Source organism: Malaclemys terrapin, chromosome 13 (assembly GCF_027887155.1).
Source record: "Malaclemys terrapin pileata isolate rMalTer1 chromosome 13, rMalTer1.hap1, whole genome shotgun sequence".
In the NCBI taxonomy this organism is placed as follows: domain Eukaryota; kingdom Metazoa; phylum Chordata; order Testudines; family Emydidae; genus Malaclemys; species Malaclemys terrapin.
Genome location: NC_071517.1, coordinates 2,999,139 through 3,016,282, shown reverse-complemented (window position 1 = coordinate 3,016,282; position 17,144 = coordinate 2,999,139). Strand labels below are relative to the sequence as shown.

General features: G+C 58.7%; 1 protein-coding gene across 2 annotated transcripts; it reads left to right on the top strand.

Moving 5' to 3' along the window:
- Nucleotides 1–13,349: 13,349 nt before the first annotated feature.
- On the top strand, nucleotides 13,350–16,843 carry ACTG1 (actin gamma 1). Of its 2 annotated transcripts, none has more exons than XM_054046702.1 (6): nucleotides 13,350–13,442; nucleotides 14,202–14,334; nucleotides 14,449–14,688; nucleotides 14,968–15,406; nucleotides 15,593–15,774; nucleotides 15,880–16,843. In XM_054046702.1, the coding sequence occupies exons 2-6, from the start codon at nucleotides 14,212–14,214 to the stop codon at nucleotides 16,021–16,023; spliced, it is 1,128 nt and encodes a 375-aa protein (XP_053902677.1). In that variant the 5' UTR covers nucleotides 13,350–13,442; nucleotides 14,202–14,211; the 3' UTR covers nucleotides 16,024–16,843. The 2 variants fall into 2 exon arrangements, with proteins under 2 accessions (XP_053902677.1, XP_053902676.1); XM_054046701.1 differs by having other exon boundaries at nucleotides 14,199–14,334.
- The last annotated feature ends 301 nt before the right edge of the window (nucleotides 16,844–17,144 follow it).

Here is a 17,144-nt window from a genome sequence, read left to right as displayed (position 1 = left end):
CCGAGCACAATGGGCCCTGATCCTGGCCGGGACCTCCAGTGCTGGGCACCAAGCTGCAGGTGCTGAAGGGGAAGCTATGCCACACTTGGAGAGGGGTCACGCCGCGGACCCCCTTGGGCTGCCCTAACGACCTCTGCAGGCAGCAGGGAAGCCGAGGGACTCCGCCACGCTCTGCTGGGTCGTCGGGCTCAGCTGGAGGGGCCGATTCCTTTGTGCCGGGCCCCGGGGAGCAGCTCCCTTGGTCTGGGCCCAGGTTCTGATTGCTCGGGCAGCCGCTGGCTGACGGGCGACTCGGGTTGCAGCGGGACCAAGAGGCAGCCATTGTTCCTGAAAATAGGTCCCGGGGATTGGTTGCCTAATAATTTTTTCATGCTTGAGTTCTCGCTTTCTTTGGCGGTTCCGCTTACAGCCGCCCGCGGCCAGCTCCTCGCCTGCCTGAAGCCAGGTGCACGTTACCTGAGCCGCACGGCCACGGGTTAGTGTAACCGCCGCGTGTCACGCCCGCTGGAAGGGAGGCGGTGCTGTAATGTATCTGCGGCAGGCAGGTTGTGTTTCCGGGCTGGGCTGGGGGCTGGCCAGCGCTGGATTGCTGGCATGTTTGGAACTCAGCCGCGCCAGTGTTTCACAGGGCTGACTGCTGCCCTCCAGCCCTGCTCCTCGGACACACCCGCCATCCACCCCAGCACGCCCCCCGGTTACAAGGGGGAGGGAATGAGCAGGGACCTGGGTTTCTGTTGGGCTCGAAGATGCTAAAAGCACATGGGTCAAATTCAGCACCAGGAGCCAGTGGGGTTGCTGGGCTGGAACGGAGGGCAGAATCCGACCGTGGGTAATCAGAGCCGCAGGAGAAACCAAGCTAGTGCCGTCCCTTGTAGCTGGGATCGCAAGGTGGGTGTGCATGGGTGTGAGCACACACGCCTGGGCGGGCACCTCACCATGTCTGTCCATGGCTCCCTTCCCCCACCCACTGGGTACCTCTCAAGGATTATTAGTGGGTGAAGACGTCTCTGCCACCTGCCCACTGGAAGGATGGCAAAAGGCACATTTCTGAGCCCCCATCTGGACAGGAATAGGAGCGGGATCAGTTTAAAAAATCCCTCTGCCACCTCTTAGTTGATCCCATTTCTAGCCAGCCTACAGTGGAGGGATCCAAACTGCCCCTGCAGTGTCTGATCCAGGGTTCACTTCCTGTCCTAAACTGTTGTGTTGTGTGGCTGTTAAATCGTTGCTGGGTTCTACCCCAGAAGTGGCTGCATTTCTGTGGCAGGTGAAGCGATTCCTGAGCTAACCGTCTATAAACCATCTATAAAGTCTCCTGCATATGTGAATTATTGAAACCTCCCAGGCCAGAGAGCCTGAGACAAACCACACACCCCCAGCTCAACTCCAGAAGCAACAAGCTGAGAACTGAGCAACTCATCCCATGTCACTGGTTTGGAGCTAGGGTTGTTCCCGATGTGCCCTGCTCTTCCCCTTAATCCCGTTGTATTCCTCTTTGCCCTGGCCTGGTGCCCTCCTCAGAGCTGGGCGCAGGTCACTGGTAGCAAGAGTTGCAAACCCCCGTGGCTGTCCTCAGAACAAGCTCCCTGCACGCCATCCTGTATGTGCCACACGCTGCAGCAGGGGTGAGGCTGTCGGGCACCAGGCTGTGCTGTGTCAACCCAGGGACCCACCTGGTGGCTTCCACACGAAACTACAGTGCCCTGGCCCCAGGCTCTGTGTGAGCAGAGAGGAGCTGAGCGGGGCGCGGATCGGGGCGCTGTCTGGGGAGCGCAGCGCTCTCCCGGCGAGAGGGGAGCTGAGCGGGGCACGGTGGGGGGCGCTGTCTGGGGAGCGCAGCTCTCTCCCGGAGAGAGGGGAGCTGAGCGGGGCGCGGAGGGGGGCGCTGTCTGGGGAGCGCAGCTCTCTCCCGGAGAGAGGGGAGCTGAGCGGGGCGTGGATAGGGGCGCTGTCTGTGGAGCGGTGAGAACACCTCTAGTCTCGTCAACCCCCAGTTTTAGGGAGCCATCTGTACCCGTGCAAAGGCAGCGTGAAACCAACCCAGAATCTTCCGTTCACTTTGTGCAAATGAGGCAAGGAGGCGTGGGGGCTCCCACCCATGCACGGAGCAGGCCCAACCGCGCTCGGCTAGCGAGATCTCCCCCAAGCGCAGCCGGGGGTGGGGGGCGCACAGGCAGAATCAGGCTCTGGGGAAATCCTCCTGGCAGACCCTGCGCTGGCTGGGCCAATGGGGATGGGCTGGGGGGGGGCTGGCCAGAAATGACGTAATGCACAAGGGGCTGGGTGGGCCCTTACTGGTGTGTGTGTTTCCGTGTTAACCAGGGTGGGTGGGTCCTGAAAATTACCAGCCCCTGGGGCCTGCGATTGATGGCCAGCAGCCCTTGGGGTGCCTGGGCTGCCAGAGGGTCTCTGCAAACGGGGGAGGGGAGCAGTGTCCTTAGATGGGGATGTGGCTTGGTCCTGGGGGTGCTGAGCACCTACAGCTCTGTGGGAGCTTGGCCCCGCTCAGGGTGAGGCCTGGAGCTTCTCTCCTTATCCGCTGTTTGGCTTCCGGAGCCCGAAGAAACATCAACCCCAGAGGGGCTGGGGAGGGTCAGAAGCAAAGTATTAACCCTGCCTAGGCCATGGCCCCAGCCCCCCCGGCCCTCTGCTCTCCGGCCCCTGGGCAGTGGGCGGCTAATGCTTACCAGAGCGGCTGGGCTCGGCTCTGGGGCGGTTCAGACGTCATTTCTATCTGCGCTTTCCTGAGGCAAACCCAGCCAGTGGGGACCTGACCCTGTACTGGGGCTGGGGGTGAATCAGGAGTGACTCCGCCGTCCCTGAGCGCCGGCCTTAGTGAGGGCCCGCAGGCTGGCTCAGTGACCGGTGTCTGCTAGCTCTGTCCTAGCGCTAAGGGGCAACCCCAGGCCATCGGCACAGCTGGGCTGGGACAGAGCTGGGCGGGGGCCAACAGCAGAGCGGCACCTCCCTGCATTGGGTCTCTAGCCAGGGCTATCGATCTATCGGCACAAGACCGAGGTCAAGGGGTTTGCGGTGCCAGGAGCTGCATCACGATGAATAAGGCATTTGGAAGAGGCCGCGTCATCGGAGGCGTTCCTGGAAGTAAGATTCCCGGCTGCACAGAGGACCTCGGCTGTTACAATCTGATGCTTCTGCCAGGAAGACGCCAGAAAGCTGAAGGCAGCAGGCCGATAGCGTGGTGGGACTTGAGCGGCCCAGGCAGGAAATCAGTACATTCTACACGCCGATCCCTCCCTCCCTCTAGCCCCACGGCTGAGAGCACATCTGGGCACTGCCCTAGAGACGAGAGGGTGGAGATTTTAATGTGGCAGCCTTTAGCTTCCACAGCCCAGTATGCAAAGCTGACGTGGGTCCCGTCCCAGGGGTCACCTGGTCCCAGGCAAAGAGCCATGGGCATGAACACTCACTCCAGACATTGCAGCCACCCGCTGCCCGCAGTGTGAAGGATAAAGCCAGGTGGAACTGCATCCCCCAGCCAGGCCCACGTATGAGGGTACAGAGGGCTCCAGGCCCAGGCAGTGCAGACCAGGCCTTGCTGAACCCAGGACATGGGCTGCAAGGGTCAGTTCAGATGCTCCTTCCAACCACTTTAGTGCATCTGTCTGGCTTTCTTGTGAGCACCCAACACCTCCCGGGCTGGGATGCGGAGACTGGCAGAGACGCCACATGGGTGGGTATTGGGCTTTCGTCTTGCCAAAATTGGGGACAGGGGGTTCTTTCTAAACACACTTGACAGCTGGCATCTGAGTTTGGGGTCCTGGCTCTAGGCTGGCAATGTTTGAGTTTGCTCTAGGCCAGGGGAAGGTTCAGGTCAGTTCTTCCATCCCAAGGACTTAACCCCGTCTTGACCCAACAGAATTTACACCCAAAGCGATTATCTCACAAGCTATTTCCACTCTTTGTTAGTGACACCCAAGTTGTCCCAGGACAGGAGCCAGGGAGAGCGGCAGCCTGGCCTGGCCTGGCCTGGCCGGGACCCAGGGAAATCACTTGGATGGCACTTTGTAAACACTCATCTTGCTGGAAAAAATCAGGGCCGTCCATCGGATCTCTCGGCAGACGACTCTTCTCGCTGTCACCTGAGAAAAACCTCCCTCCTGAGGGTGGGAACCAGCCGTGGCTCATTCTAGGGGGCATCCCCGGGCCTTTGGAGAGTGCCCTGCGTTCATGTCCACCCCCTGCCCATGTCTCTCCCTGGCTCCTGGGGTCTGAGCAGCAAGAGAGGAGTGGCTTGCCTGGGAAACATGGAGACACAAAGCCCCTGTTCGTGGCGGGGAAAGCTGCTGGCGAGAAGACTGGGGCATGGTCTTTAAATAGTTGGCTGCTCCGCCCAGCGGAGCCAAGGCCCAGGGAGACTCACTGAGGAGAACTGCCAGTGAAACCGCCGAAGGGGGGCAGGGGGCGGGTGGTGGGGCTTTCAGAGAGAAGTGACTTGCTGCTGTTCTGCATTTGCAGAACTGAAATATGCGGTTCGACGGGGGCAAAACCCAGCTCCCAGCACCTGTCTGAGGCACTGGGGATCCCCCGCCCTGATCTGCTCCAGTCTTCCTCCAACATGCCGCCCAGCATCGGGCCGGACTTGCCCCCGGGCAGCATCGCTGTGGCGGGCGACGGGTGCAGGCTCGTGCCAATTTGATGTACGATGCTGCTCCAGCCAGGGGAGGCAGGGCCAGACCCCCTCCTCCCTGCTCAGCTGCAGCGCGGGGGAGAGCCGGGCCCCGCTGAGTCGAGGCTCAGCACAAAGCAAATTGTTCAGCCGAGTGAGTGGGGAATCCAGTGGGGCCGAACAGTCCCTCTCGCCCAGAGTCCTGCCGCTGGCTGCTGCAGAGGGAGGTGGAAAAACCCCATCGTACAGCTGGGCTGAACATTTTGCCAGGGCCTCATGGGATGCCACGTAAGGCCCCCTTGCTTAGGTGCCACACTGGGGGTTTGTGCCTGTGGTGGTGTAGCCATGGATGTGGGGCAGGGAGTTTCCTCCTGACCCCGGCTATAGGCCCTGAAGCTGCAGATGACTCAACGCTGAAATGCTATTTGCTCAGCATGTGTCTTTAAGGTTCCTTCTCTCCAGGCAGCCTGGCCCCTCCTCCGCAGCGAGATATCCCTGCTCAGAGTTGGGGGACGGGATCCTCTGCAGAGGGGGGCTCCGGACGGAGCTGGCATGCTAGACTCCACTTTGCGCATCACAAGGGCTATGCAGTGCCCACCGGGAGCCCGCCCATCAGAGCCGTGGGCTGGGCAGCAAACCCTCCAGCTGCGCCCCTGGGGAGGGCCTGGAGATCAGCACCAAGGCAGCCCAGCACACGGCAAGCAAGCCCAGGTCTGGGACGGGGTGAGCAATCACAGGGCCCCACGGAAGAGCAACCCAGCTCCGTTTCCCATGTGTCCTGGGTGAGAGCCGGGGTCAGCACTCTCCTCCCCAGAGCTGGGCGGCAGAGCCGGAAGCAGGCAAGCCTGGGAGAGCAGACGGTGCCTCTGCGCAGGGTGGGCGCTGGGCAGGAAGCGCACCAGGTGGCACGGGAGGCTGGCTGGGCGGGATCAGGTGACTTGGTGACACAGACACCAGGGGCTGCGTGGCTCCGATGCTCCCACCATCACATGGCTACTTCCAGCAAAGAGAGTCCCCCAAACCGCCTGGGGCTGGCACCTGTCTGGGGGGGGGGGGGGGCGGGTGTCTTGTGAGGAACAAGAGATGCTCCTTTCCTCCAAAGTGCCAGCTGATCTGTCCCCCGGGGAGCCAGGCATCTGCTCAGGGCTCTGCTCTGCACCGCCACTGAGGAACGCCCCTCCCAGCGCTACAGAAACTGGCGCTCACGGACAAGGATCGCCTGCCCACAGGCTGCGCCCCAGGAAAGCTCACGGTGCGGCACAGTCTGGGGGAAAACAGGAAAGGACCAAATGGAAGAGACTCCCCCTCCCCCATACCGAAAATCTCTGACTACCTTCACCCCCAGATCTCCCCCCGCACCCTCAAACCTTGCCACCTGCCAAATCGCCCCTGGCCCTGTCCTGCCTCCCCCTCGCTCCCCACATCTCCTTCACCCCTAGATTTCCCCTGACTCCTGCCCACCCCCCACCCCCAGTCTCCCCCAGCTCCTGGTAGGGCAGAGGACATGGCCGGTGGGTGTGTCATGGTGACCCACGGGGCCCCTGAGGCTGTGGAGGGCAGAGATGTTGGGGGCAGCTGGGTGCCCTATTGCTCTCCCTGGGGAGTTGGCACCGGGGCTGTTCCCTATGGCCCTGCTGGAATGACGCCTGCTTTAAGAATGCACCTATCTGCCCCCAATCTCTCCCCATCACCAGGCGGGGAGCGAAAGTCCAGGCCCGGAGCCAGCCGGGTGTGTTTGCAAGGTGTGGGTGGTTCCCAGCTCTCACAGGCCTGGCTCCCAGCCAGCAGCTTGAAATCACCAAATATAGACATGCCACAGGCTCTGTCCTGCCTCCTGGTGCCACCTGGGCAAGCTCCACCTGCTACCCACACCCACGAGGTTTCGATGCAGGCGGCTCCCTCTGCACGTCAGGCTGCCGGCGAGTGACACATTCCGGGGGGAGCCTGGCTGGGGCGGGGACCTCGCCAGCTGGGCACGGCACGGCAGAGCGAAACAGTGCAGGTTCCCTTTTACTGGCGGGGTGAGGGTGGGGCTGTTCCCATACCCTGCTCCGGGGAGGCCTGCCCCTCATACCCCACACTGGGGGGTTGGGACTCTGCCCCCTATGCCCCATACCATGGGGGGGCTGCCCCTCATACCCCAAACCATAGTAGGTTGGAGGGTCAGGGCTCCACCCTTCCTGCCATACCCTGGGGGAGGAGGGACAGGGTGACCCAGTTCTGCCCCTCGTGCTCTCGGTTCCGAATTCAGCCCTGGCAGGTTCCCCCAGGCAGCAGCCAGGCCAGTGCCCCTTGAGCCTCCCTCAAGCCCCTGCTCCTCCCCTGCCCCCCATGCAGACCCCAGTGCTCTGCCCCCCACCACAGGCCTCTGGCCCGGTACAGAGCCAGGGCTGCAGCGACCAGCGCGGAGCAGCTGGCAGGCAGCATTCGGGTCACGGGCACTGTGCAGGCGCCGGGGTTATGTCCCGTGCTGACTGAGGGGCTGCCTGGCCCTGGCGCTCCGGCTCAGCAGGGCCTGCACCCGCCTGGCCACTGTTTGGGACCTGGGGGTTCACAAATCCCCACTGGCTCCAAGCCTCAAGTGAACTGTTCACCCTCCTTTAGTTCCGTGGGGTCGCTCACAAGCACCGTCCTGGGCACGGTTACGGTATTGGGGGGTTCTCTCTTATTGAGTGCCGGGCTGCTGGCATTGGTTCATTCTTTTGGGGGCGGGGGAACCAATGACGCTTTCGTTTTCAAAATAAAAACCTCTACAAAATGGCAAGAAAATCTCCAAAGTCGGCGCAGTGTCAGGCCTGCTGCCCCAGAAAGCAGTTCCCCTTTACTTCAAATGGCCAGAAAGGGACAAATATGCAGAAAAAACACACGGCACCTGACAGACCCCAGCCGCACCCTCACTGTTCCCTGCAGGCTGAACCAGGCTGTCTGCCCGGCCACCTAGAAGTCACACATTTTGTTTGTATTCTTGCTAAATTTCTGGCCACTTGTTTCTTTTTTAAATAACTATGGCAGGGAAAAGCTCGGTCCCTGAAGGGACAAAACAACAGTGCAGTAGGAGAAACCTTGACAAGGTCCTTTTAACACAGCTTGGGGTCGCTGGCTTTGATGCCCGGCAGAAATGACACACACAACCTTGAGCCAGACAGCGGGTTGTGGTGATATCCCCGCGGCACCTTTGATGCCCATTTGCCCCCTGACTGCTCCAGCGGAAGGATGGGTACCACAGCCCGCCGAAGTGGGGAGGGTGGGAAGGAAGGAAGGTAGCCATATCCGAGGAGGACTGGATTTAAAGGATGGGAAGGTGGTATCCAAGTTGATCTGGGTAAAGGGGCAGCAGGTCAGACTGGTTATCTGAGCAGTTCTCTGTATGTCTAAAAGGCAGATTAGTTTTCTGCCCAGCAGTGGGTCATTCTGCCCCTCCCAGGATCTGATATGGAGTTACTCAGATGCACTAACACTGACTACTTGGGGATTGGCGGGGCTGGCAATCTGCGTTCTAGTTTGGACAAGAGGAAGCGAAACAGGTTATTTGTCCGTGGGAGGGGACGAGTCACCAGGGCTGGTTAGCTGGCTGTGTGGGGAGAAAGTGGGGATGGGAAGGGCCCAGCAGTTTGCCTGGCGGGTGCTAGTGTTGCTTTTGTGCAACAGGCTATCCAGGCCCTTGTCTGCAAACAAGGTTTTGCAGGCCATTCAGCCAGGACAGGAGAACAATTAACAGCAGCAGCTGCCCCTCTCCCTTGCTCTACCCCGACAGGCATAGCTGGTTTCCATCAGCACCTCTAGAGTATGGCTGTAAAAGCCTTTTAGTGCTGTGGCGATGAATAATGGCTGTTTCCTCTAACTAGGTGATTAACCCGTTTTCCCCCCAAGGCCCAGGGGTCTGAGTGATGGAAGATTATGTGTTTTTCCTAGATGCACTGGAGGTGTCCCGGGCTGTAACAGGAAAGGAAAACAGCCTCTTCTATTGTTAGAGGGAACCCAACAGGACAGCCAGCCAAACGAGCTGGTTATTCATCACGCAATATCTAATATTAAAGAACACAGCCCCCCCACCCCTTTTGAAGATCTCATCCAAACTTCCAGCCCCACCCCAGATCCCTACATACCTGGTGCCAGGAACTTCTCTGAGCTCCGCCCCCTCTGAGATGATACTGTCGACTCCTCGGTAGGTCATTACTCCACCTAATCCAGCCGTGTGTTATTCCATTTGTAGACACTGGCTTGCTATAATGAATCTTGCATTTCCTGCTTAAACACTAATGACAGGTACTTGTTGATGTAGCACCAACCTGTGTGTGCTCAGGGCTGGGGAGACAAGGAGACATGGACCTTTCTCCACTTGGGGGTTGAGTCTCCGCACTAAGAAAGGTGAGATTACAAATGCAAGGGACTGCCCCTCCAGAGCATTCACTCTGACCAGAGGATTGCAGTCCGCACACTGCCATGCCCGGAATCAGTTCAGCGTTTTCATTCAACAGCCCTGAAGCCAGAGCGGTGACCGTGGTAACTAGCCATCAGGCGCCAGCTCTGCTACTGACCTGCTGACCTTTGACCTTGGACAAAACGCTTCACCTTTCTCGGCCTCCATTTACCCAACTGTAAAGTGGGGATAAAGACACCGACTCACCCGGCCAATAGGCTAACAGGCAGAACAGCCCTGTAAGAGTCACATTCCACGTTTCATTCTCTCTCCAGCCCCTGTACGCACGTCCCGCTGTCTATCTATTTGTATCCTATGGAGAGATTTCAATCGACAATTAGTAATCATCTCCCCAGCCTGACTGACCTAGATTCCTTGGAACCAAAGAAGCAGATCCCAGCAGGTCAGGCTAAACTCTTCCCATCCGTGTAGCTACGCTGGGTACCCCGGCTTACTCGGGGAAGAGGCGTTAGACGCTGAGCTCCGGCTGCACGGACACATCCAAGACACTTTGTACCCTGATGTGCTTGGGCACAACGATGCTCTTTCTTGGGCCTGCTGGGTCACCCTTCACTCCAGAGGTGGCTGCATGTCACTGCTGCTTTTTGCATATTCAGTACAACCTTGCTTATCAAATCACATTTACGCAAAACTCCCTGTTCCACGTCCCCGAGGTTTTTAATTACATTGGCCATGTCCTCCATTATCCATATTTATTCAATGGTCCCATAATCGCCTACTGCACTCGAAAGTAGGGCTGGGCACTGAAGCCTGAATAAACCCCAGCAACTCGGTATTTGCTTTATCTTGCAACTGTGATGCACAAGAGGAGCCGCCTGCATGGTATTTCGTCCCCAGCAATGGCTCCCTGAGGCACTCCAAGAGCCCATGAAAACAACCAAATCCAAACATGAACTAGTTAATGTTTGTAAAGCCCTTTGAAGATGGCAATCAATATTAAACACAAGGCAAACACTAGGCTGCCCTCATCTAGAGACACCGGTCCCTCCTGTCAAGGGCTTTGGAATCCATCGGAAGGAAAGGCACTATAGGACTCTAATTGCCCTGAATTAAGCCATCAAGTTGCAGGGCCTGATTGCAGGGCTGTGGTGAGAATGTGGCTGAAGAGGCAGTGTGGGGTGGCTCTGGGCATAGGGGCAGGGGCACTGTCAGAGTGAGATGGGCGCTGGGGGATTCGAGGATGGCGTTGTTGCTGGCACATGAGGGCAGCACCATTAGGATGAAGATGTGTGGTGGGGTCGTACCGCGACTGCAGTGTGTTGTGGGTCGGACATGCCAGGGCTGGAAAGGGGTGGGAGTGTCATTGGGATGTGCTGGCCGTGCCATTGGGACACAGTGCCACCACACCCAGTGCCTGGCACGGGGCAGTGATACCTCTGGGGCACCCAGTGCCTGCTATGGATGGTGGCGTCATTGCAGCACACGTTGCATGGCCTGGGGATGTCATTCGGGCACACGGTGCAGGGTTTGGGGGTGCCATTGGGGTGCATGGCGCAGGGCCTGGGGATGTCATTCGGGCACACGGTGCAGGGTTTGGGGGTGCCATTGGGGTGCATGGCGCAGGGCCTGGAGGTGTCATTTGGACACACGATGTGGGGTCTGGGGCTGCCATTGGGGCGCATGGCCCAGGGATGTCATTCAGGCGCACGGTGCAGGGTCTGGGGGTCCCAATGGGGTGCATGGTGCAGGGCCTGGGGGTGTCATTCGGGCACACGATGTGGGGTCTGGGGCTGCCATTGGGGCGCATGGCCTGGGGGTGCCATGAGGCGCACAGCGCAGGGCCTGGGGTGCTATTGGGGCACACAGGGCAGGATCTGGGGGTGCTATTGGGGCACAAGGTGCAGGGTTTGGGGGTGCTATTGGGGCACACAGGGCAGGATCTGGGGGTGCGATTGGGGCACACAGCGCAGGGTCTGGGGGTGCTATTGGGGCGGACAGGATCTGGGGGTGCATTTGGGGCACACAGGGCAGGATCTGGGGGGGCTATTGGGACGCACGGTGCAGGATTTGGGGGTGCGATTGGGGCGTACAGGGCAGGATCTGGGGGTGCGATTGGGGAGCACGGTGCAGGGTCTGGGGGGGCTATTGGGATGCATGGTGCAGGGTTTGGGGGTACAATTGGGGTGCACAGGGCAGGATCTGGGGGTGCGATTGGGGCGCACGGTGCAGGATCTGGGGGGCTATTGGGGCGCACGGTGCAGGATCTGGGGGTGCGATTGGGGCACACGGTGCAGGATCTGGGGGGTTATTGGGGCGCACGGTGCAGGGTCTGGGGGGGTTATTGGGGCGCACGGTGCAGGATCTGGGGGGCTATTGGGGCGCACGGTGCAGGATCTGGGGGTGCGATTGGGGCGCACGGTGCAGGATCTGGGGGGTTATTGGGGCGCACGGTGCAGGGTCTGGGGGGGCTATTGGGGCGCACGGTGCAGGATCTGGGGGGGTTATTGGGGCGCACGGTGCAGGATCTGGGGGGCTATTGGGGCGCACGGTGCAGGATCTGGGGGTGCGATTGGGGCGCACGGTGCAGGATCTGGGGGGGTTATTGGGGCGCACGGTGCAGGGTTTGGGGGGGCGATTGGGGCGCACGGTGCAGGATCTGGGGGGGTTATTGGGGCGCACGGTGCAGGGTCTGGGGGGGTTATTGGGGCGCACGGTGCAGGGTTTGGGGGGGCGATTGGGGCGCAAGGTGCAGGATCTGGGGGGGTTATTGGGGCGCACGGTGCAGGGTTTGGGGGTGCGATTGGGGTGCACGGTGCAGGATCTGGGGGTGCTATTGGGGCGCACGGTGCAGGGTTTGGGGGGCGATTGGGGCGCACGGTGCAGGATCTGGGGGGGTTATTGGGGCGCACGGTGCAGGATCTGGGGGTGCTATTGGGGCGCACGGTGCAGGGTCTGGGGGGGCTATTGGGATGCACGGTGCAGGGTTTGGGGGTACAATTGGGGTGCACAGGGCAGGATCTGGGGGTGCGATTGGGGCGCACGGTGCAGGATCTGGGGGGCTATTGGGGCGCACGGTGCAGGATCTGGGGGTGCGATTGGGGCGCACGGTGCAGGATCTGGGGGGCTATTGGGGCGCACGGTGCAGGATCTGGGGGTGCGATTGGGGCGCACGGTGCAGGATCTGGGGGGGTTATTGGGGCGCATGGTGCAGGGTTTGGGGGTGCGATTGGGGTGCACGGTGCAGGATCTGGGGGGTTATTGGGGCGCACGGTGCAGGGTCTGGGGGGGTTATTGGGGCGCACGGTGCAGGATCTGGGGGGGTTATTGGGGCGCACGGTGCAGGATCTGGGGGTGCTATTGGTGCGCACGGTGCAGGGTTTGGGGGGCGATTGGGGCGCACGGTGCAGGATCTGGGGGGGTTATTGGGGTGCACGGTGCAGGATCTGGGGGTGCTATTGGGGCGCACGGTGCAGGGTTTGGGGGGCGATTGGGGTGCACGGTGCAGGGTTTGGGGGGCGATTGGGGCGCACGGTGCAGGATCTGGGGGGGTTATTGGGGCGCACGGTGCAGGATCTGGGGGGGTTATTGGGGTGCACGGTGCAGGATCTGGGGGTGCTATTGGGGCGCACGGTGCAGGGTTTGGGGGGGCGATTGGGGCGCACGGTGCAGGATCTGGGGGGGCGATTGGGGCGCACGGTGCAGGATCTGGGGGTGCTATTGGGGCGCACGGTGCAGGGTTTGGGGGGGCGATTGGGGCGCACGGTGCAGGATCTGGGGGTGCTATTGGGGCGCACGGTGCAGGGTTTGGGGGTGCGATTGGGGCGCACGGTGCAGGATCTGGGGGGGTTATTGGGGCACACGGTGCAGGGTTTGGGGGTGCGATTGGGGCGCACGGTGCAGGATCTGGGGGTGCTATTGGGGCGCACGGTGCAGGGTTTGGGGGGGCGATTGGGGTGCACGGTGCAGGGTTTGGGGGGGCGATTGGGGCGCACGGTGCAGGATCTGGGGGGGCTGGCAGTGGGCTAAGCTGTGACTGAGACGCCCAGCTCCGGCCGTGGCGGCGGCCGGGCTGCGCTGGGGCCGGGCAGGGCGCACCCCGCCGCGGCTGCCGGGGGAACGGGACCCCCGGGCCCCGCTGCACCCCCGGGCTCCCCTCCCCCGGCTCGTTTTCGATGCAGGTTCCGGGGCGCGCTGAGCGAGGGAGGCGGGGCCAGGCCTGCCAGCTGCCCCACGTGGCCTGGGCCGCGCCAGCCAATGGAAGCGCGTGTTTCTGAAAGATCTCCATATATGGCTATGTTCTCGGCCGGCGAGGCGGGGCCGGCGCCCCCGGGTATAAAAGGGCGGGGCTGAGCGCCGGACGGTCTCACTCAGCCAGCGGCAGCGGACCTAGCAGCCTCGCAGCTCCCAGCCCCGAGAGAAGCCGCCTCCACCCAGGTACGGGCCGCTCCCCTGGGCCAGCGGGGCCTTGGGCCGGCCCGCCCGCGGGGCACCCGGCCCAACCGCCAGACTCGAGCCCGGGAGCCGCCCATTGCGGCCGCCTCGCCGGAGGGGGGCGGGCGCGGGGTCCTCTCCCGGCCGGCCCGTGGGCAGCGCTCGCGCTCCCCCCCCGGGGTCCGGTTCGCGGTGGTATCGCCGGGCCAGCCGTTTGAATGGCGCGAGGCCGTGGGCGGGCCTTGGCCTGGCAGGGCCTGTGATTGGTCCTGTTGGCGGTGACGTCATGGCGCGGGAGATTTGAATGGGGAAAGCGCTGGGGCGGGGCTGGTCCTGGCCGGGCGCAGGAGAGGCTCCGTCGGGCGGGGCTGGGATGGTGGCTGTGGGAGGGGGCGGGGCAGCCACCTGCCTCCTTGTTGCCCTGGCAACGGGCCCCTGGGGCTCTGGGGGGGGCGCCCTGCAGTATGGGGGGGGGGGGTTGCTGCCCTGGGCCCCAGCCCTGACCCTGCTGCTGGGAGCTGCCAGAGCGCGACTGTGATTTGACACGTGCTGGGTGGGGCCCTGCGTGGTCCTGGAAGCTGCCAGGGCAGCCCCTGGGGGGGGGGCAGGCTGCATTATTTAGGGGTGTGACCTTTGAACCCGCCCAGCCCCCCTGGCCTGCTGGAGTGGGGTCCCGAGGCCAGTGGCTAAGTGGCAGGGGGTGCATGGGAGGAGCATTGGCCCTAGAGTCTCGCTGAGCAAAGGCTATCCTGTCTCCAGCAGATTCTCCAAGATGGAAGAAGAAATTGCAGCGCTCGTCATTGACAATGGCTCTGGTATGTGCAAAGCTGGCTTTGCCGGAGATGATGCCCCTCGTGCTGTGTTCCCCTCCATTGTTGGGCGCCCAAGACACCAGGTTAGTAGCCAAGCAGTGGAATGTCTCATTTAAAAAGAAGAGTACCCTGATATTTTTAGTAGAATACTGCCAGATGTTTCTCTGACACTTACGGCTTGTCTTGTTGTGTTAAAGGGTGTCATGGTTGGCATGGGGCAAAAGGACAGCTATGTTGGTGACGAGGCCCAGAGCAAGAGAGGTATCCTGACTCTGAAGTACCCTATTGAACACGGCATTGTCACCAACTGGGACGACATGGAGAAAATCTGGCATCACACCTTCTACAATGAGCTTCGTGTGGCACCTGAGGAACATCCTGTTCTACTAACAGAAGCTCCCCTGAATCCCAAGGCCAACAGAGAAAAGATGACACAGGTACACTTGCTGCAGTGCAACAGTGATCTACCCTCATCTGTTTTTCAAACCATCTCTTTTGAGTTGACATCTTTTAAAAACCAAGTGTTCTTTCAATATTTTCAGGGTTCTGTACTCCTGGCATTTCCTTCCTGAAGTCTCAGGTTTCTTTTTGTCTATTTCTGCCTGCGTTCTTTGCTTTCCCTTTCTCAACACATCAATTTTTGCATGCCAGCATGTTTTCTAACATTGGCTTGAGAGATTTTCATTTGTAGTGAAATACAACTTTTCTCTTTCTAGATCATGTTCGAGACCTTCAACACCCCAGCCATGTATGTTGCTATCCAGGCAGTGTTGTCCCTGTATGCCTCTGGTCGTACTACTGGTATTGTTATGGACTCTGGTGATGGTGTTACCCATACTGTGCCCATCTATGAAGGTTACGCTCTGCCCCACGCCATCCTGCGTCTGGACTTAGCTGGCCGAGACCTGACAGACTACCTCATGAAGATTCTGACAGAAAGAGGCTACAGCTTCACCACAACAGCTGAAAGGGAAATTGTACGTGACATAAAGGAAAAGCTGTGCTACGTTGCACTGGATTTCGAACAGGAGATGGCCACTGCTGCGTCATCTTCCTCCCTGGAGAAAAGCTACGAACTGCCCGATGGTCAGGTGATCACCATTGGCAATGAGAGGTTTAGGTGTCCAGAGGCCCTCTTCCAGCCATCCTTCCTGGGTAAGTATCTGCCAAACCATACTGAGGACCAATCCCACCTTGTCTGGAACACTGCTGACTGATCACTTAACTGCAAGTGCTACCTTTGCAGTGAACCTGTGATTGCAACCTAAAGCTGGGGTTGGGATGGTGCTCTGTAGTTGGTGTAACTACCTGTATACTAAAGTCTGACCATCCCGTCTCTAGGTATGGAATCCTGTGGCATTCACGAGACCACTTTCAACTCTATCATGAAGTGTGATGTAGATATTCGAAAGGACCTGTATGCCAACACAGTATTGTCTGGGGGTACCACAATGTACCCTGGAATTGCTGACCGAATGCAAAAGGAAATCACCGCTCTGGCACCTAGTACAATGAAAATTAAGGTAAATAAAACTCTGAAAGAATAGTCCCCATCAATAACTCATTGGCTCTATCTAGAAAGGCAATGTTGGCAACTGACTAATGTCTCCTCTTGTTTACCTTTTTAGATTATTGCTCCACCTGAACGTAAATACTCTGTTTGGATTGGTGGCTCCATCTTGGCTTCTCTCTCTACCTTCCAACAGATGTGGATCAGCAAGCAGGAATATGATGAGTCTGGCCCATCCATTGTCCACCGTAAATGCTTCTAAATGGACTGCTAGCAGATGCACAGCATTTGCTGCATGAATTTTCACTAGTATACTTTTGCCTGGGCAAATTTATACACTTCATGCTAGCCTCATAAAACTGGAATTAAGCCTTCTTTCAAAGAAACTTGCCCTTGGAAAGTCTGTATCTGAGACAAAGATCAGTGTTGGATTGAGCTGTCACTGATTTGACCCTGTATTCAAGTTAACTGTTCCCTTTGTGTACATTTTAGCATAATACCCTGTACATATCTGACCTAAACCTTGGTACAGGTGCCATCACTCCTGTGACCTAACTGCTAGGTGAACTTGTATTTGTGGAAGAGAATTGGCCTGTGACACTGTAGTTCAGGTAGCTGGCTAGTATTGACTAGTGACACCTTGTTTAAACTCTGCAGGGCTTGAGACTGATTTGTACAGGGTATCGGAGGTCAGACATCCAATACACACAGCGCTAAGTATTCCAGGTTTTTGTATAGAGGCTGGTAGGAGTTCATCAGAGAACTTACTTCTGTTGCTGCCGTTCTAGCAAGGCCGGAGAAGATTACATCCAAGCCTTATGAACCAGTTTTCATTTTCTTACCCCTCCTGTATTCCAGCAGAACATCTTTGGGGCTAAAGTTACTCAACTTGAGTTGCTGAAACTTTGCATTTACACCTGTAAATTCTACACCAAGTTTAATTTATGTAAGATTTTTGTATGTTGCCTTAATGTTCTCACATGACTGTAGAAAACCAAAATTTGTAAGTCATCCTGAAGTTGAGAAATTGTAATGCCCAACACATCATTGTGTAAGGAAAAATAAAGCGCTGCAGTAAACTACTCCATGGGTGTGTCTCTTCAGAAGGGGTGAAGGATCTTGGAGTCCCAAGTACTGGGTTAGATTTAAGTAGTATGCAAGGTTTGTTAAACATGTACTGTGACAATCCTCCTTGAATGCACAATTTGTCAAGCTAAACCTGGCTTCCATGGCCTAATCTGGCTCTAAAGCCAAACCTCTCCTTTCCTACCTTAATTGCCAGTTTTTGTGCAGACAATGACTCGATCCTCTTGAATCTTGCTTGCAGGAGCCTACAAGAGATCTAAAAATGGAATTTCCTTTCCAAGAAAAATCTAATTAGGC